Source organism: Schistocerca gregaria, chromosome 4, assembly GCF_023897955.1.
Source record: "Schistocerca gregaria isolate iqSchGreg1 chromosome 4, iqSchGreg1.2, whole genome shotgun sequence".
Classification (NCBI taxonomy): domain Eukaryota; kingdom Metazoa; phylum Arthropoda; class Insecta; order Orthoptera; family Acrididae; genus Schistocerca; species Schistocerca gregaria.
In genome coordinates, this window is record NC_064923.1 from 613,092,433 (window position 1) to 613,114,655 (window position 22,223).

A 22,223-nucleotide genomic window follows, 5' to 3' on the forward strand; every position below is an offset into this window, starting at 1 on the left:
GTCCACCATAGCACGTAAATGCTGGTAAAAGTCTGAAGGCGACCTGTCACCGCGTTTCTCGTGATACAGGAGCTGTGTTATCCACTGGTCCACCGTTTTTATACAACACGAAATTAAAGCCATCTTGAGAGAGGCGTAGGCATGTTGTGGTGGGGGTTGCATAATTATATCCGATACCACTGATGACGCACGTTGGTCCAGGTTGCATATCACTAGAGTGAACTGTTCAAAATTGTCAACTATTTGTTGCTGCACGAAAATGTTCTCCATAATAGCGAACCAAATTTCTGGACGATCGGTAACGAAAGGTGGGAGCCGAATTTGTAACCACGACGCGGGTGGGCTATGATCACTGGCGAACGAAAGTGCAAAACTAATGGGGGCGGTACCGATGCGGGTGATGAAAACGGGAGCATTTTTGGTCTGATATTGGAGTGTCGTGCACGCTGGTTGTGCGAGGCAATATCTTGTGGCAGCGGCGCGGGACCCGGCGACACACGCAGCACGGTTGGAAACGTAATGTTGTGGGTGAAGTCGGTTTGAGATGTAGGCATCCGTGGCACTGTGAACTGAAGGTTTTGCTGCATCGTGTCGAGCTCCTTCTTTGATATTTTGCATGACGCCGTCGATGTACAGACTACATGTCAATACGAGACTCACGGAAAATATCTAAAGAAACTTGCCTTCTGTCACACTGTTTAGTTACGGGGTCACCACTTATGTAGGAGTAATTTCACTACTTAAAGGAAAACACCTGTGTGGAATTTATACTGTGAATGACCACCTTTATTGTACCGCTCAAACACAATAGATACATACGTTAACATGGGAAATGAACACTGGTTGTGTCCTCCAAAGAACCCCACTCGTAAAGAGAATCTCTCAGTGTCTTGTCGACTATCGACTTGTCACTCCCACAATTCCATTTAAATATCTGAATATTCTCTTGACTGCCATCCAGTACATCCCTGCAAAACTTGCTTACTGCATTTGTCGCAAATGCAATGTCTGGTCTGTGGTAAGTATAGTAGACTTCCTACAGCTTCCAAATAGTGTACACTTTCCGTACATTTCTTGTCATCGTCAGTTATTAGCAGTTTTGTGTTTTTTCCATAGGAGTAGAATTAGGTTTACAATTTTCCATATTGAACTTTTCTAAGATTTTCCTTGTGTACAGAGATTGATCAGTCCATAATTATTTTCTTTTGGCACTTCTTAGAATCTTCATGCCTAAGTTAATTTCTGACCATAACTGTTTTTTTTTTAAACAAAATGTCCATCTGGCTTTCACTATTGGTTAAAATAAAAAAATCATCTACCCATATGGCCATGATTGCAATTTCTTCACTGCTCCTTTTATGATGTATACTTGGATGTGCCTTCAACTGTAACATGACTAGTTTTATCAAAGTTTTATGCAAACATTTATTCCAGCAATGGCCACATTGCCTTAATCCATACATGCCTTTCTTCAAATGCCAAATTCCCCTTTTTCCTTGATAAGATCGCTTAACTTCATCAGGTGGAATCACATGTATTTCCTCTTCCAGCCTTCCTTTCAGGTAGGCTGCTTCCATGTCCATTTGATGAATTAATAAATCTTCCCTTACTGCAAGAGCTAAAAAGTATCTTAATGATGAATACTTCACCTCTGGTGAGAAAGTTTCATTGTAATCTATTCCTTCTTTCTGGTAAGATCCTTTATCTAGCAATCTGGCTTTGAATTTCAGCATGTCAACCCATTCATATGTATCATTATCCACAAAAGATTGTAGTTCCTTTTCAATAGCTTTTTTCCAGTCTTGAGTATTTGACCTTGCTAAAGCTTCATCAACTGTGATTGTTTCATTGTTGATTGTTTGCGTAGCATACATTTCATACTCTGGATATTCTTTTGGTTTTGCTATACCTGAAGACTGCCTTAAACTGACTTCCTCTGTTGAATCTTCTTTCTCAATTTGATTCTTGGGTAGCAAATCAGCTTCCTCTTTATTCTTGTCTTCCTCTGTTTCAGTTTCCATCTCTGTTTCAGCACAATCACACATTATGCTTGGTTGCATTACTTTATCATTTTGACTACTTTCCTTTATTTTAGGTCTATAATCCTCCAAAAATACTCCATATCTCCTACTTATTATGTTCTTATTTACAGGATTTACAGGATTTATTTACAGGATTTACAGGATTATAAAATCTGTAGCCTTTTGAATTCTCACAGTAGCCAACAAAAATGTATTTTGAGATTTTGCATCCCATTTTCCTCTTAATGGTTTTGGAATCTGAACCATGGCTTCACATCAAAAGACTTTTAAGTGCTTTAGATCCATTTCTTCCCAGTCCATACTTAATAAGGTGTCCTGTGTCTCACAGCTTTGGTAGGTAATCTGTTAATTAAATACACTGCTGTTGACACAACCTGGCCCAAAAACACTTAGGTAGCTCAGCTTCGCTTAACATACTTCTTGTCTTTTCTACAATGGTTCTGTTGGCTTGTTCTGCAACTCCATTCTGAGAAGGACTGTAGTGAATGGTAGTCTGGTGCCTAATACCCATTCTATTCAACTGTTCCTTAAAGTGTCTGTTTACATATTCTGATCCATTGTCTGATCTAATAATATTAATTTTCTTCCCAGTCTGTCTTTCAAGCATTTTGCAACAAACAACAAATACATCATTCACTTGATGCTTGCTCCTTATAAAAAAAACTTACATGTATCTAGGAAAATCATCTATGAATGTCAGGAATTAGAAGCTACCTCCTAAGGTCTTCCATAGATCCACAGAGCTCTGAATGTATGAATTGCAAGACTTCGATAGATCTACTCTGACTTGATTTAAATGGCAATCTAGCCTGCTTCCCTTGCAGACGCACCTCACATTGGACATTATTCATTCCATAATTTTCCATCCCAGTTGTCATGTTCTTCAATAAAGTCATACTTTTCCTATTCAAATGTCCAAGTCTCTTATGCCACAAGAAACCTTTTGCAGCATAAACAGAGTGATTTCCTGTTTCAGCAGTATTTTGAACTGTATTTACTTTGTAAATACCTCTTACATTACTTGCAGTAGCTACAATATTACCACAAGAGCCCTCTGTATCAAAGATAACCTTATTACCCTTCTTTACTATTTCGCTTACTGACAACAAGTTAGTTGCAATATTCTTTACATAATGTACATCATGAGCAGCAACAATTTCCTTTTCCCCATTCACAGGCAAATTAAGATCCACTTTTCCTTTGAGTTCACACATTAACTTAGATCCGTCAACTGTGGAAGTTCCAATGTCAGTCCTTGACTGAACACAAACAAACCTGACGGAGCTTTGGTAATGTGCACAGATGCTCCTGAATCTAGGAACCATTCTGTATGATCGTCACTCTCTTCATTGAAAGAGTAAAAAACAGAAAATGCCTTACCTTTATGGGTAGTATTTCTCTCAGGACTACTAGAATTAACATACTTATTTTCTTTTATACTTAACTTTTCGTTACACTGTGAAGCAATATGTCCAATTGTCTGGCATCAGAAACATCTTATTGGCTTCTTCTTCTTGTACTTAAGAGTATAAAGCTGATGCTGTGTCTTTTTCTGAAGCATTAGAATCTGGTTCATTTTTCATGTCCTATAGAATCTATACTTTAACACTATCCACTGTAATGGATAATCATTGGTGAATATTTCTCTAGTAGTCCAGCTAACAATAAAGTTCCAATCCATTCATCCACAATTTCAAAACCAATATTTCTCAGAGATTAAAATTATTTTATTCACATACTCATCCATGCTTTTACACTTATTCAGTCTTGCGGTCATCAGCTCACAAAGTAATCCTAGTTTTCTGGTTAAACCATCATCTTCAAATGCGTTTTTCAGTTTGTCCCATACCTCTTTTGCTGATGTAGCCTTTTATATGTGAACATAATTCATTGGATCAATCAAAAGGATTAGTTTTGATTTCACCTTCTGGTCCTTAGGGGCAACATTTAATTCCGTAGGTTCCAATTTACCGTTTACAACGTCCCATAAGTCATCCAAGTGCAAATACACCTCAACAACAAATTTCCAGGTCACATAATTGTTGCACCCTACAAGCCACTCTATTTTTGATGTCTGTGTTGTACTCATTTTACAGTTATTTTTCTTCTTCTTATAGCGTACCCAATCCAACTTTATACGAACTTCCATGCACCTTTTTTGCAAATACACATCACCTTAAAGCTTATTATTTTGCTTTAATCCAGTAGCTGGACCCATAACCTGTTGTAGTTTATGCAGATTAATGCAGCTAAATGATAAGTAACAACTATTTAAGGGACAAAATAAACTTTTGCTTTATTCACACAACACATATTAATACATTTGGCTACACAAATATATTACGTTGCCCATCAACAAACACGGAACATGTATATTCCACAGAGTCTAATGCATTCTGCACATCATATCTTGTGCTCCACTATGCACAGTGGAAAATGTTTGTTCACATATCCCCAACACAAGCTAAGTAAACTTGGAAGTTTATTCTAATCTTTGCTCCTCTCATGTCTTCATACAAGTCTTTGCTTGTGAATTATTTAATTACTCGGACTGGGCATTGTTTAATGTAGATAATAAATGGAAGAAGGAAGGAGGGGGGAGATTACACACTCCTCAGAGAATGGGAGGCACAGAAACAGCGAGCTCACCAACAGTGCATCAGCAGGATATTCAAAAGTGCTATGTCTTGTGTAGCTGTGAGTGTTATGCAACACACTAGGTGCCCTCAATGAAAACGCTGTCGATGCTGCAGAATATTGTGATAAATGTGAACAGATAATTTCTGTTGACTGCAGTAGTACTTGATAAACAGGCAGAGTTGATCATTGGTCTAATATCAGTCTTTTTTTATTACATGTACATTGCAACAAAGAAGTGAATTTCCTTTGAACATCTTTATGGAATGGCCAAGTATTATAAAAAGTTAATTTTCTAAACAAACACATTTTATTTGCCTATACACAAATAAATTTGGCACAAAAATTTCACAATTATATATTAACGGTTACGTGTCACTAGGCCAGCTGGTGCATGGCTCATAACATTTGTTCTCAGTGGAACGAGGCCCAGTTCCTCCTTTGGAATTCCTAGCTGTTGGAGTTTTCTTTCATATAGTTCCAATAAATCATCATGGGCTTTACTAGCCTTACATAATTTATACTGCAGCCGTGCAATTGTCTTGTTTTTAATATCCAGTGTAAACTGAAAATGAAGGTTTTTTTATTTAGAAACTCACTGCTATATTCTAGTATGCTATTCTGACAGTTTTAAAGAACCTACTTGTTATGGACATATACTCATCAAAACAGAAAAATAAATCTAAGAAATATGGATCCAGTTAAGCATACTTTGTGTGATTTGGTCATATAAGGGACTGAAGGATTCTTGGTTGTGGACGTGAGCACAATTACTGGATTGTCACTCCAGAAACAGGATCAGTAGTGTGTCTGGGTGTCTCTCTAGCACTCTATGTATGGATTTATCTTAGGATCAAATAGTCTGCACTCAGGTGTGTGGTATTCCAGTTTCAATGTTGTTAGTGTGTGTTATTTTATGGTTAATTATGTGCAACTCTGTATATGGTGGCCTACCTTCTTATTCAAATGACATAAATTTTGTCTGTGCTGTTATTGTGCTTTTTATGTGTATAAATGGTGTAGTATATTTCCTTTTCTCATTTTCATTACTGCTTGCAATATTCCTAGACAGCAAATCTTTTTCAATTGATAAATGTTTATCCAGTGATACTAAGCAAAGACATGAATGCAGTAGCCATCAGCTATGATAATAGTATTTTGCAATGATGTTTAAGAATTTCTCAGTTAGGCGGCTTTTGTGGACAAATAAAAATACTTACTAACTAATATATCCCTTGTTGGCATTTGGGCTGTTGTAGCAGACTGACTCTTCTTTACATTTTAGTGACAGATGATATATTAATATTGTGAAAAACCAGTTATCATAGTTCTCACAAACAAGGTGATCGTATAAAAGCTTTTATTAATTAATGGCAAATATGACAGAAATGAGACAAATGAATAGTTCTAGCCCTAAAGTCTTAGCATCAGCAAAGATATTTTCTATGATGAGGTTGAACTTCAATCACTTTTCCACGAAAGTCTGATAGCCTTCATGCATAATAGGAATCCAAATACCCAGCAATGAGGATTTTGAGATACTCCTTAAATGACATAGTGAGTATGAAAGTCTGCTATGGTTACACAGATAGAAGTACCCTACTCAGGAAAATATCTATGTAACAGAGTACCATCTGATTAGCTGTTTGATCAACTTTCCCAGTGTCTTAGAAACACAGATTTTCTAACACCTCAAAAGGTATGCAGTGGAAGCTTAGCTGCAATCCACACACCTGAGATGGAGGAACATGTGTTACGTTTAATGCACATAGATACTGGAGTCAGTGCACAGTGATTTTAATAGATGGTACTTCATGAATAATTGTGTTTTAAAGAGTGCGTGTTTCTTTTCACCAAAGACCAGGCAGGTGCATTGCAATGGATGAATGTTACATTGTGCATCTATCTTGAAAGTGTGCCATAACCTAATGTTATATTGAGTTCCATTTACGAACAAGGGTTCAAATCTGAGAGAGAAAGAGAGAGAGAGAGAGAGAGAGAGAGAGAGAGAGAGAGAGAGAGAGAGAGGGAGGGAGGGAGAGAGCTAGCTCTAATGTGTAAGTTGGTCTAAGAGAACAGACATCCCACTGTGTAGGAAATTTGGGAAATTCTGTTCAGAGGTGGGGTAATCCATATAAGCTGTATGTCTGGGGAGCAGTATTTATATTAAAACATAACAAACTGCTGTTTTGTGGGGATACTTACTACATGTTGGTGCTGTGCCAGAGATGAGATCAGCCTGTGAAATAGTGCCATGAATGACAATGCATGACTGTCTTCTTCTCTGTGTGGATATATGAAATGGGATTGATTTGGACTGTGGGTGATGATCTGTCACATAGGGAACATTGCCTATTCAGACAATTGTAATATTAATCAGGTGTTCTGAAAGATGTTAATGTGAATGTTGTTTCTGATGTAAAAGAATATATAAGACTATCTTAGAGGTTCACAAATGACTGCAAGATGCATCATCTTATTGTTAAATTAAATTTGCTCGATATGATACTGTAATGCAAGAAACAGAGATTCACCAATCAAAGTATGTGATGTACCAATTTTGATTTTCAACTTACACTATTCATTTGATCATGATTCTTAGAATAATAAGTGATCTACAGAATAAGGTATGTTAGAATTTTATATGATGACACATAAATGTGATCATTATGTAAAAAAATATTCACTGTATACAGTACACACAGCAACATCTTTATTTCTGTGAAATATTTGGCATGAAGTCTACATTACTATAATCAATCAGAACACTAATTTATTTTTGATAAAAACTTGCATATTTGCAGTTTAATTGTTAAAGGGTTCTATTTTACAAAATTTAGCAAGTAAAATTGTATAACTGACAAAACTGTTTCTTGAAAATATATTTATATTTGTTCTTGACCTTGATATTACATGAAAAAGCATTTATATTAATCTTTTCTCATTTAACTCAAATGAAATAGATATTGTAGTAATACTAAAACTATTAGCTATTGTCAAAATTCTATGCATGGGATCGTATTAGGTGAAAGGAAGGCAATTGTGACTAATTGTTTTAATGTAAGGTAATGGGGGATAATATGGAGCTCTTCCAAGTAGTTCATAATTTAAATTTAAAGCACAGCAACAGAAATAATGTTGGGCTGGTGTACTTCAATCAAAATGTTTCATAGCAGAATTAAGTCATGAAGATGTTTAGAACAATTGCAAAGTTAAGTCATTATTTTATTATGAAGACACCATTCAGTTATGATCTTTGTAGTGCCAGACAAGTATTTGCATGTCTCATATTTCACGAAAAGATGTGATTAAATGAAGGGAGAAGGTGAAACTGTGCCAAAACATTGCATTATTCCTAATAATGTAAATCTGATAGCATGTCATAAATTAGTTCTGATTTTAATTTTTTGTGCTTAAGAATAAAATTAAGTATTAAATGCTGAGCGAAAATAGTGTATTGGAAAATGGACATGAAAATACTTGTTACGTGTTATGATGAAAGTCATAGTTCCGTTGCATACTGACCAACACATCTACATGCTGACAGGGACTCACACAATGTTTTCTCACTCTTGATTGAGTTTGCTACATGTCCACACCGCCAACTGTGATTCACTGTATAGCTGTGCAGCCAGCACTGACTGCAGACACCGCGTCACATGAGGATATAAAAGATAGTACAGCCAGCAGCTACATTGCAAAATTGTGCTCTTTCATTAGCCATGGCCAATGAGATGCGTGAATCTCAAAGTGAAGGCAAATCTGTGGATGCTAGGAGTAATTGTAATAACCCTACCATGCCAAAAGAAATAGGCTGGATACCAGGAAGTGACCTGGGTGTATTTTTTTTGTAAAACTTACTAGTAAATTAAGAGAAATAGAGTAAAAAATAGGGAATATAAAAACTGAAATGGTTGGAGAAATGGATTCAAAAATAGGGGATATGAAATTGAGGCTTAGTGATAAAATAAAGATAGTGAGTGAAACATTTGTTCAGCCAGATCTTAAATCCACTCAAATTATAGATAAAGTCAAAAATATTGTTAAAATTGTTGAGAGAATTATTGAGAGAGTTGATGAGGTTGAAAAAGGACTAGTAGCCAAGGTGGACACAGTGCAAAGTAATCTTGTGGGGCAAATTCAAGCACAGGAAGAGAAATGCACATTATTTCAGAAACAAACTGAGACAGACATTGAATCCATTAAGAGAGGAGAGCTGGACTGTCATAATGGGAGTACTGACAATAAGAAGGAATTAGAAGGCATAATAAATGGCTTGAGGGAAACAGTTAATACTTTAGCAGCAGGGAATGGAAATTTGTTGTTGGGGTATCCTGTGGGGCATGGATTGCAATCAAAACCTTTTAGTGGGGAGAATAAAAATCATGCAGTTGACTTTTTAGATGAGTGTAAAGATAACTTTGTGATAGGGATGAGTGAGTGGGCAAAAATTAAATATGTTAAGAGGCAGTTGCAAGGGGGAGCTCAAACATGGGCTAACCAAAATGATGATAAATTTTGTGATTTTAAAACCTTAAAACCTGTTCTTGAACAAATACTGGAGCCAGGCTAAACAATTAAGACTGCAAAATGATTTTTTGAATGGACACAGTTACAAGAGTGGAAACGAAACTATGAAAGAGTTCTGTGTTAGAGAACTGAATAACTTAAATCACCTGGATAGGCCACTGGGTATATTAACAGAAATATCAACACTAAAGAGAAGATTACCAGAGTATTTGCAATTGGATTTGATTCACAGCACAACAGATTCTAAATTTTGTGGATAATATGGACATGGCATTATGTTACAGACCTTAATACATGGAACAGAGGGAGAGTGGAAGGTATCATGAAAGGGGAAACAGTATTAATTATGAGTACAGTAATAATCATAACAGGTGGAGAGAAGATGTAAATGATCAGAATAATCAGGATAAAGATTGGAGAAGCAGGCCACAAAGATATAACAGAAATTGGGGGGGGGGGGGGGGGGGGAGAAGAGACAATTTTGATTAGAGGAGGAGTGATAGAGAAGGTGTGAGAATAGTGGGAATGCCAGATACAAATGGACAGTGTAGGCAGTCAAAAAAGTTACTGATGCCTCTCTTAAGGTCCACAGGGGGGCTGGTAATTTTGTGAGCAGGGCCAGACAAGGACATAATGGGATGAGTAATAAAGTCAGCAAGGAAAATAGGGAAATTGGATGTATTAGGAAATGAAAGTCTGTGGGGAGGTTTTAACAATTACAGAAATAGAGATAAAAGGTATAACAGGAAAAAATGGAACAAGGCTAATTTCAGGAATGAACAGTGTCACTTTAACATTGATGACACGTTTAAGAAGGAAGAGACTTACAAGCAGAGCAAGAAAATATTGGTTTCTGTGCAGCAAAATTCATTGATAGATCAGAGACAGATGTAGTTTCATCAAAAGGGGATACAGAAGTGGATATGGAACTAAGGGGCAATGTTCACAGTAATAATGGATGTGATGAACGGGTAGAAATGTCTATCAGAAATAGTATGGAAAATTATGAAAAAGGTGAGGAAAGGATTACTCATTGTGATGTGAAGGTTAATAGAGTAGTGTATTTGACAATGTGGAAAATGCTGGTAAATTACCTACTGATAATGTTACTGTACTTGTGGATGCAGGTGATAACTGTGGTAGTGATAATGAGTGCAATGTGGATATGGAAATGTGTAATGATATGGAGAATGTTGCTGTAGGTTGCCCTGATGATAAAATAGGAATCTATGTTTTCTTAACTGATGAGGATGCAAGCCTAAAAGATGTTAATTGTAGATGGTTAAGAAAGGAGGAGGCTGAATATGATTTGAGTGATTGGGTGTTCTATGCAAAATTACATAAAACTTCATTGCCTGAAGAAAGGGGTAAAATAAAATTTAAATTTGCCAGAAAATTGGAAGAATTAAGTGAAGAAGAGAATGTTGAGTTTGTTATTAAGGATCTGTTTGAAGGGGATACTGACATATGTTTTGGAGAAAGATCTAAAGATATTTTCATTATGCAAGAGGAAAGCAGGAGTGAAATAGAAAGTGATTTATTACAGGAATCAGGGTTGAACAGCATAAAAATAGTCGTGATACAGTCAATAATTGATATCAGTGTGGGAGGAATTACAGATATAATTAGACTGCAGCTCAAGTTTATCTGCAATTTATGAATCTTTCTGGCAACAAATTAAATGTTTTGGATTAATAGAACTACCAGTTACAGGAGTCAAAATTAAGACACCAACTGGGATATGTAGTAAGCCTATCAGCAGAGATGTATCACTGTAATTTAATAGTAGTGATTATTGTTTTGATATTAGTTGCTTTGTGATGAAGGGTTTGGCATTGAATGTAATTTTGGTTATGGACTTCTTGCACCAATATGAGTGTAGCATTTTTTTAAAGGACAGTGGGGTAGAATTTGATACTGGTGGAAACAGACGAAGAATAAAATTTAAAGGGGGAATTAAAAGGGGGTGAGACAATGACTCATTTACAAAGGATAGATGAGGTTGGTGACGAAATGTGTACTGACAGCAGATATATGATAAAGTAAATGAGATTGGAAATTAAAATGAGGTACAAGAGGTGCAGCTTACAGATTTATTATGTAAACATAAGCGTGTGTTCTCTGACAGACCTGGAAAAGTTGTAGCTTTCAATTATGTTTTGAGGGTATTGCCACAAGAAGTAATAAGGGCCAAACCTTATCCTATAACAATAGCTGATAAAGGGGCTGTAAGGGCCAGGATACAGAAGATGTTGAAGTGGGGCATACTGGAAATGGGGAGGAGTGAGTGTTGTAATCCAATGGTAGTGGTGAAAAAGAGAGATGGTTCTATAAGAATAGTATTGGATGCAAGAAAGATAAATAAAATAATAGTAAAGGAAAATGATCAGCCAGAGAACATGAGTCAGCTGTTGCAGAATTTTTATAATGCTAAAATTCTGTCCTGTATAGATTTGACTTCAGGGTTTTGGCAGGTGCAGTTGGCTTAAGGGAGCAGAAAGTACACTGCTTTCTTATTTGAAGGAAGGAATTACATGTTTACAGTTGTGGCATTTGGCTTATCAATATCTGTAGCAGTTTTAGTGAGGGCTTTAAGTCATGTGTTGGGTGATGAACTAACGGGAAATTTGACAGTGTATGTAGAAGACATTTTGATCACGAGTAGCAATTGGCATGAGCACTGTCAGCTGTTGGAGGATGTATTCAAGGCTATATCTAAAGGGGGAATGACACATCAGTTAAGTAAATGTTAATTTTTTCAAGCAACATTACTATTTCTTTGTCATCAGCTAGCTCCTGATGGCATTTTGCCCAATAAAGAGAAAATCAAGGTTATTGTTGACTGCAAGGTGCCAACAAACATGAAACAACTGAAATCATTTATAGGACTATGTTCATTCTATAGGAAGTATGTAAGTGATTATAGCCTGAATTCACATAGCTTATGAAGACTATTAAAGAAAAGTGTAACCTGGTGCTGGCCATCTGAGTGTGACAGGGAATTTAAAGACATAAAGAATAGCTTAAAAAATAGCAAAATTTTGTACTACCTAGATTTGTCTTTGCCTTTCTGTATTGGGGCAGACAGCTCAGATTACGGGATAGGGGCAGTGCTACTTGAGGAGAGGGTAGTAGATGGGAAGACATAGCACAGGGCAATCACTTTTGCAAGCAGAATGTTGTCCAAACATGAATTACTGTATAGTACCTCAGAGAAGGAACTTGTAGCCATAGTTTTGGATTTCAGAAGTTCAGGATATATGTGGAAGGTAGGCAAATGAATGTTTACACAGACCATTCGGCTCTGAGCTATTTGCAAGAATGTAAGCTGTTAAATAATAGACTCATCAGATGGGCCATGTTTAACTATGAGATAAGATATGTTAAAGGCACAGACAACAATGTGGCTGATGCCTTACCAAGGTTACCTTTCACTGGAGAAGAACATGAAGGGAACAGAGAGAAGAAAGAAGTACAGATACTCTATGTGAAAGGAGTGGATGGAGAGAAGGAAATCAAATCCATCTGTAAGGATATGAGGAGACTTCAGAATGGGGACCAAACCTTGAAGTTTATCAAAACAAATTTTGGAAGTAAAGAATATAAAAAAAATTCTAAATATTATAGAATTTATAAGGGGATTTTATTTAGGTGAAGAAGTTTGAACAAAGAGGAGTGGAAGGTATGTTTTCCAGATGAGCATGTGGAAGCATTAATCAATTACCTCCACCTTAGCCATGGACATTATGGGGCTCAGAAATGTTTGGAAATACTGCAGGAATATGTTAGTTTTAACAACATGGCCAGGAGAGTAAAGAGTTGGTTGGCTTCTTGTGACAAATGTCAAAAAATGAAGTATAATACTATTGCAGTACAAGGAGAGATGCAGAATATTGTTCCAAAAAGAAATGGTGAACTGCTGGATATTGATTTTTTTGGGAGGCTGTTAACAGGTCAAGGGCCTGTGAAGTTTGTTCTTTTAGCTGTTGACGTATTCTCCAAGTTTGTAAAGCTGTATACACTGAAAAAGGCCGCTAGCCAGAATATAATTAACAAGCTAGAGAAAGATTACTTTGTGAATGTTATAAAACCAGAGTATGTTCTGTCTGATAATGGAGCACAATTTGTATGTGGTGTGTGGGGGAAATTTATGCAAAGATCTGGGATAAAGCATATAAGGATTTCAGTGTATCACCCTGCAGGAAACCCAGTTGAGTGGTACATGAGGGAGCTGGGTAGGCTATGTAGGACATATTACATTAAAAAGCATAGCACTTGAGCAGAATATATAACTGTGTTAGAGAATCTTATGAACACAGTGAAGAGTTGTGTGACAGGATTCTCACCCTATGAGTTCATGAAAGATATCAAGCCAGACAATCCAATAGCAGAACACGTAGATTTTCCTCCATCTCAATGCTTGACAAGTCAAGAGAAGATGCAGCTGGCCAGACAACAAATGTTAAAGAAAGGATATGAGAGAAAGGTATAAGACAAACAGGTTCAAGGAGGGAGATAAGGTGCTCGTGAGGAACAAGAAAAAATCAAGTGACATTGATGGCAAAATCAAAAAGTTATTTGAATTGTACCATGGACCCTTCTAGATAACTGGTTTTCCACAACCTAATGTACACTCCTGGAAATGGAAAAAAGAACACATTGACACCGGTGTGTCAGACCCACCATACTTGCTCCGGACACTGCGAGAGGGCTGTACAAGCAATGATCACACGCACGGCACAGCGGACACACCAGGAACCACGGTGTTGGCCGTCGAATGGCACTAGCTGCGCAGAATTTGTGCACCGCCGCCGTCAGTGTCAGTCAGTTTGCCGTGGCATACGGAGCTCCATCGCAGTCTTTAACACTGGTAGTATGCTGCGACAGCGTGGACGTGAACCATATGTGCAGTTGACGGACTTTGAGCGAGGGCGTATAGTGGGCATGCGGGAGGCCGGGTGGACGTACCGCCGAATTGCTCAACACGTGGGGCGTGAGGTCTCCACAGTACATCGATGTTGTCGCCAGTGGTCGGCGGAAGGTGCACGTGCCCGTCGACCTGGGACCGGACCGCAGCGACGCACGGATGCACGCCAAGACCGTAGGATCCTACGCAGTGCCGTAGGGGACCGCGCCGCCACTTCCCAGCAAATTAATGACACTGTTGCTCCTGGGGTATCGGCGAGGACCATTCGCAACCGTCTCCATGAAGCTGGGCTACGGTCCCGCACACCGTTAGGTCGTCTTCTGCTCACGCCCCAACATCGTGCAGCCTGCCTCCAGTGGTGTCGCGACAGGCGTGAATGGAGGGACGAATGGAGACTTGTCGTCTTCAGCGATGAGAGTCGCTTCTGCCTTGGTGCCAATGATGGTCGTATGCATGTTTGGTGCCGTGCAGGTGAGCGCCACAATCAGGACTGCATACAACCGAGGCACACAGGGCCAACACCCGGCATCATGGTGTGGGGAGCGATCTCCTACACTGGCCGTACACCTCTGGTGATCGTTGAGGGGACACTGAATAGCGCACGGTACATCCAAACCGTCATCGAAGCCATCGTTCTACCATTCCTAGACCGGCAAGGGAACTTGCTGTTCCAACAGGACAATGCACGTCCGCATGTATCCCGTGCCACCCAACGTGCTCTAGAAGGTGTAAGTCAACTACCCTGGCCAGTAAGATCTCCGGATCTGTCCCCCATTGAGCATGTTTGGGACTGGATGAAGCGTTGTCTCACGCGGTCTGCACGTCCAGCACGAACGCTGGTCCAACTGAGGCGCCAGATGGAAATGGCATGGCAAGCCGTTCCACAGGACTACATCCAGCATCTCTACGATAGTCTCCATGGGAGAATAGCAGCTTGCATTGCTGCGAAAGGTGGATATACACTGTACTAGTGCCAACATTGTGCATGCTCTGTTGCCTGTGTCTATGTGCCTGTGGTTCTGTCAGTGTGATCATGTGATGTATCTGACCCCAGGAATGTGTCAATAAAGTTTCCCCTTCCTGGGACAATGAATTCACGGTGTTCTTATTTCAATTTCCAGGAGTGTATATAGGTTGGTATATCCAGTGTCCAAAAAGCCATTTTGACTGAGAAATGTAACGGAGTTGAAAAATTATGTGGTGACAGAATAAAGGGTAAGGAAATAAGAGGATTTCAGTGTATCACCCTGCAGGAAACACAGTTGAGAGGTACGTGAGGGAGCTGGGTAGGCTATGTAGGACATATTACATTAAAAAGCATTGCACTTGGGCAGAATAAATATATTGTCTAGCTAAAAAAAATTATGGTCTGTAATATGACTATTATATGCACCTCTATAAAAAAATATTGGGGGCTATGTATATGTATATTTATAATTGGAGGATTATTTGTGTTACTGCGTATGTTGCAATGCCATTGTTTGGTGGTCAACAAACTTCATTATACTGTATGTATTTGCATTAAGTGAATCTGTTGTCCAATGAATTTGCACAGCTGGTATGGGTGTAATAGAAGCCTTGTTGGAAAAAGTCATATGGGAACTGAAACTTACTGTGTATATAGTCTCTATTTATGTATAAATAAGTGTGGAGAATATAGAAGCAGGGAGGCAATCTGCAAATACTATGTTTAAAATAGTTGAGATTTTATTAAAATTTCTAATGTATCTGTGGCACCTGGAGTTGATACTGGTGCAGGGAGGTAGTATTGTTGCTGGGATAGTCACATAGTTCACTTATTAAATATGCAAAATGTAGAGGTATACTGGTATGGGAAATAATTAACTTGCTTATTATAAGATGTTAATGAGGCAAGTAAGGGAAAGAACACTAATGGTTAAGTGGATGCATGTAAAAGTCTTATAACCTTAGTAAGTTTATTTGCCATTTATGATGGAATCTAGTTAGCTGTGGAGATGGCAGAAAAGAAAGGGTTTCAAGATATTGCCAAATATTATGTGAAAAAAATGTTGTAGGAATTCATGGAATTCATTTGAAGTTCATTTATGTTCATTTGTATAAATCTCAATAAAAGAGCTGATCAGTGAACACAGGATGTTCCAGTGAGGGTTTGGATAGCCTGACTCCTGGGAAATGTGGGTGTGCATGTCTAGGCAAGATTTATGAGGATTTGAATAAATTTTGATTGGATGGCTTGGCTAATGAGGGTAAGCACAGTACTGCTGGCTGGCAAGTATGTAAAGCCTGCATTCCAATGCATAAAGCTGTGAACACAAGGATCTAGTTATAACAACCTCATGCAATGACAGAAACAACTGTGTAAAAAGTGGAAGTGTTAATGTGCAGTAAGTGCGCAGCCTACATATAGACTAACAAGGGCGTTTATATAATATAAATTTCTTTGCATTTTGCCAGTGCAATCAGACTCAATATGAGACTATTTGTATATTTCAGTTGGACACATTGTCAAATAATGCTTGTATGTTTTCTGATGTCAGTACTTATGCTGATCAATTCACCATTATAACACTGTTCTACATGGTTTGGTGCCATTATAGTTATGATTAAAGTATTGTGAGGATATGTAAGGTAACGAGGGATATGTGCTACATGAGGGTATGTAAGGTAAGGGGGAATAATATTGAGCTCTTCCAAGTAGTTCATAATTTAAATTTAAAGCTCAGCAGCAGAAATAAAGTTGGGCTGGTGTACTTCAATCAAAATGTTTCATAGTAGAATTAAGTCATAAAGACGTTTAGAACAACTGCAAAGTAAGTCATTATTTTATTATGAAGGCACCATTCAGTTTAAATCTTTGTAGTGCCAGACAAGTATTTGTATGAAATTTCAATGAACTGAAAACCCTTAGCTGCTCACAGGTGTTGACATACGTCAACGGAGACAGATGAAAATGTGTGCCCCAACCGGGACTCAAACCCAGGATCTTCTGTTTACATGCCAGACACTCTATCCATCTGAGACGCTGAGGACACAGAGAATAGTGCTACTTCAGGGATTTATCTCTGGCACACTCCCGCAAATCCCATATTCTCAACGTATTGTCCCGCACTACATTTTTAGTGCCCCCACCCATTATACTCATTACTCATGGCCTGTTGTCGATTCCTGTAAGAGTTCAGGCATTGTTTGTGCATTCTCACAGAAGAAGAAGATGGTCAAGTGGCAGGTGAGCCTTAACTATATATATACACTAAGATGTTTTCTGTGGTAGTTGCTTCTGACTGTTAATGTGTAACTACAGTTATTCTACATCCTTGGAGGCTCTTATTCATGATGGGATTTACAGAACATGAACTCTGAATGAATGGATTACTCTCTATGTATATACTCTTGTTACAAGTATTACATAAATGTTCAATGAGGCAAGTATTTATAATCATAATTTTATGTGAATCTTCCATTCATTACAGTTAAGGAGCAACATTTGTGATATGCAAATCTAAAAGACAAATTCAGATATAAATACCTTTATCATATATTTATTTATATTAAAGACAAATTATACACAAATAAACTTTATTTTTTACAAGTGAAATGTTCATCCACAAATGAAGAGAAACAGGAATTAAAATCAACAAACTTCTGAAGAGAAACAAATTGCTGCCTTCATCAGTAAGACAATTAGATGACCCTGAACTAATAGGAAGGCATGTGTCCTATGTGAAAAATAGTGCATGTGATCATAATTCATAGCTTGAACTAAATAGATTAGTTACATTATTTTAAATCACTGTATGTCTCGTACAAATTCATCACATTGGTTTTGGTAATTGGGCAGCAAAATAACTGATAATGGCCAAAGTAGAATGTACTATTTAAAATGTAGACTAGCTGTAAGCAGAAACAAGTTTCTGAAAATGAGAAATTTGTTAATATCTATTATAAATGTAAATTTTGCATAGTCTTTTCTTGAAGATATATGTTTGAAGTGTAACCTTGTGTGGAAATGAAACATGGACGATAAACAGTAGTAGAGGAGTAAATAGAGGAAATGATCGATTGTTATTTGCCATAAAGATGACACACTAAGGTGCAGAGAGGCACAATTAAAAGACACTTACACATAAAATTCTGGCCACAACCTTCATCAGAAAAAGTGAAACCCACACAATTTATTCAGACAAGCTAGCATTCCTCACACATGCTAGAGTTGGTGGTAATGTTTGCTCAAGGTTTGCTTGCTTATGTGAGTGAATGGTGTGTGTTTCTCATTTTCCAACAAAGGCTGTCGTCAAAAGCTCAAGTGTAAGTGCCTTTTAAATGTGCCTGTGTGCAACTTAGTATGTTATCTCTACAGTAAGTAGCATTCTATCTTGTCCTATATTCTTAATATTCGTGCCTGGAGTTTCCAGTATTGGAAGAAGTAAGTAGTAGCTTTTGAAAGGCTGCTGAAGATCAGATGGGTAGATCAAGGAACTAACGAAGAGTTGCTGAATCAAATTAGGGAAAAAAGAAATTTATGCTGCAATTTGAGTAAAGGACTGGTTTACATGACGCAGCTTTAAGGAATCAAGTTACCATCAATTTGGTAATGGAGGGAAGTGTGGGGGTTGAATTTTGTAGAAGGAGAAAAGGCATGAATACGATATGTGGGTTGAAATAGATATAGTGTGCAGTGGTTATTTGGGGATGAAGGGGTTTGCACACAATAGACTTGCCCAGAGACCTGCTTTAAACTGGTCTTCAGATTGAAGACAACAAAAACAACAACTTGATCATGAACTTACAAAAATAAGTGTTAATTTTCAATGATATTTTCACACAGAGAGCTAAAAAAATTGGTAGGTTATTGTAATTAAAGTGGACTTTTCAAGGAAGTTTTCATCAAGATTGACTTCTTTGGCAAATATGTGACTAGTATTTTTAGAAAATGTCTTCTCTAGTTCGGTGTTATAATCTAAAATATCATTCACATTCAGACAAATCTTCAAATTTGAATTTACAAACAGTCAAACTAAGTTGTATCAAGTGATTACATTGCATATCTTTTAATTAAATTGATAGAATATAGTTACATACATGGTGGTAGATCACCAGTCTTCAGTAGGTTGGTTGCTGACCAGCAAACAAAAAACTATAGAAGATTTGCATTGGAAAATTGAAATACAATAGTGTCAAAAAATGTCATTTCCAGTGTTTCAGTGGGTACAGATCAGACTATTACCATGTCATTTTCTCTCATTAATTTTTAAAAAATGGAATATAAATTCTTGAAAATATACCTCATAGTTCCCTGTTGAATTCAAATCATTTTACCTGTTACAGTTTGCTATGGAAATTTTTATGCTTTTTATATGTAGTGCATGTCTGTTTCCATTTCCCAGTAACGATAATGAATGTTTTAAAATGTACAATTAAGAATATCTTTGGTACCTACTTCTAGTTTCACAGTAACAGCTGCCATAGTAGCTGGGTCCAGTTTACTTGTAACTAGCATATCTTTGATGTCAGTCTCTGTTTCTTCTAATTTCTCTCTAATATTTTGTATCTTCTTTTCCAAGACTCCATTTTTTAATTCCTTTCGTCTCTGAAATTCACTCAGAGTTGCAATGAAATTATTTCGAAGCTCAAAGACTTCTTCCTGTAACTGAGAACATGATTCATTGAAATTCATTCATCTTGTTTTGTAGATCCCATGAAGGAGATCTTTCAAGGATGTGTAAGAAAAGATAATGACATTTTAGATACTTATTCAATAAGCTGTATTAACAATGAAATCTCTCCATGCTTCTTAATGCTATTTATGCTTACACATGCTAAATTTCACCTAGTAAATTAGACATAAAGTATCTAATTTGAAAAATACTGCTGTTTCCTTCATTATATTAAATAGATGTTGTTTATCTGTTATTAGTAGCTTAATGTTTACTTGATTACATGGGTATTTTTCAAAGACAATAATTATCTACATCTTAGGAGATAGGTTAAGGTAAGGCAAAGCTAGGTTTATACCACTTGTAGACTTAGAGAAAGCTTTTGACCATGTTAACTGGAATGTATTCTTTGAAATTCTAAAATTAGCAGTGGTAAAACACAGGGAGCAAAAAATCGTCTACAATTTGTACAAAACTTGGTGGTAGCTATGAAGGTCAAAAGGTATGAAAGAGAAGCAGTAGTTAGAAGGGAATTGTGAGACAGCTGGTGGATTCTTTACATTTGTTATGTTTTTGTACTTTCAAAAATAATCTAAAGTTTTTCACTAATTTTTATATTACTTTCAAAACATTTATCTTTTGTTAAGTAAAAATTACATACAAATCTCAGGTTATTATGTAGACTGAAGCTTACTGTAATTTGTTATTCAGGTTATTATTTTGCCTGTTCTTATACCATTGGTATATTTAGTTTCCCTTAGGGCACTCTTAATAACTAACTAATCCTTGTAACATAGTTGGATGCATACAAAACTTTATAAGCTAGTCAAGATAGTTGGTAAAAGTTGCTTACATCATCCAAAGTTTAAACATTCTCACTTTCCTGTAGCGTATTTTAAATTACCAAAACTAATTATCTTCCACAATAATTAAATTTAATTTAAAAATTCGTACTCATTTCTAGAAGTGGTCTTCTCTAATTCAACTCAAATACATGCAAGGGATAATGCTGTAACTTAAGTAAATACTACATTGTTTGGTTATCAGGTTGTTCACAAGAAATTTTACCATTTACTTGTGATCGTAGTTTCAGCATTGTTTTGCAATCTTGGGAGCTGTGATACTTTACAAAACCTTGTCTAAATAGAGTATTCAATCTTTTATTTGATACTTCCTAGGGCAGCCCTTAATGAGCTACAGAAATGGACAAAAAGACTGATGCACTATACCTACATGATACACACCCCCAATTCCCTCAAGGCCAGCAGTTTCACTTGTTCTCATCTTAATATCTTAATCTGACCAGTATGTTTCATTTGACCTGTTCAGGCTTGCTGGGATGTCTTTCAGTTTACTTTGTAGAGCAATTGTAGAAGAGTATTAAGGACATGGTCATGATACACTGTAGTAGTACTAACCTATAACTCACCTGTGGGCCCAGATACAGATAATATACAAATATCTGTGCTCAAGGTGAAGAAAACATGGTGAAATATTTGTGTCAAAAGTTGTTTCAATCTTCTTAAGCTATATGGTTCTGGGGTGAATTAGAATGTTTTTTTTTTTTTTTTTTTTTACGTTTTTGGATTTTTGTCTCATTACAAAATTTGTAATTTTTTAATAAAATTGTATGCAAATCACTCACATATTTTTGTGGGAAGCATTCATTTTATTATATACTTTTTTAATACTGCCTGTGCCTGTTTAAAATGTTAAAAATTGTAGATGTATTCAAGACCAAATAAAGTCAGTAAATGTTTGCAAGGAAGGCTGTGAATTGCAGTTTTAAAAAGGCAAAATTGTGTTGTTTGTTTTGGTAGCACTGTCTACAGCAGTGTAGTAGCTGTTCATAAAATAAACCCACATTGTATGCTACAGTGAGCATGAAATAGAGGAAGTCTGGTCTACAAAATCTTTGGACATGTAAACTGATCAGCACTTGAACTGATAAGAACATGTCACATACATATCCAAAAAAACTCAATTCAGCATGTTTTGCACTGAGAATAATTTCTAGAGTTTGCAATGCAGAGTGTACAAGATTAGTATGTATGGCTTATTTCAATTCTATTGTATCCTATGAAATAACATTCTGGGGTACAACTAAATGTCACTTGAGAGAGGTTTTTAAATAACAGAAAAGGGCCATTAGGATTATTACACACAGTTCTTCACAAACACACTGCAAGCCCTTGTTCATGTTTCTGATAAATAAATGTTTTTAGAGCATAGAGGAATATTTTGAAATCCTTAAATCATTACCTGATAGTTGTATTGTCAATATCATGTTGTTCTCATTGTCAGTTCTATGTCTCATTTATACTCTTTTTAACTCTAAATTATGTGTAATATGTGTTTACCAAAATGTACTAAATATAAATAAATCTTTCACATACAGTACATGTCAAAAGAGCATGGGAAAGAACAACTCATTAATTCAATGTTTTAATT

General features: G+C 36.8%; 1 protein-coding gene across 1 annotated transcript in view; it reads right to left on the bottom strand.

Moving 5' to 3' along the window:
- Positions 1–5,040: 5,040 nt before the first annotated feature.
- LOC126267833 (dynein regulatory complex subunit 4-like) overlaps positions 5,041–22,223 on the bottom strand; it is a 128,143-nt gene continuing 110,960 nt past the window's right edge. Inside the window, exons 5-6 of the mRNA XM_049973137.1 lie at positions 19,556–19,759; positions 5,041–5,244 (exon numbers count right to left, since the gene is read on the bottom strand). Of these exons, the coding sequence (XP_049829094.1) occupies positions 5,041–5,244; positions 19,556–19,759 (408 nt within the window). The remainder of the gene's footprint in view (positions 5,245–19,555; positions 19,760–22,223) is intronic.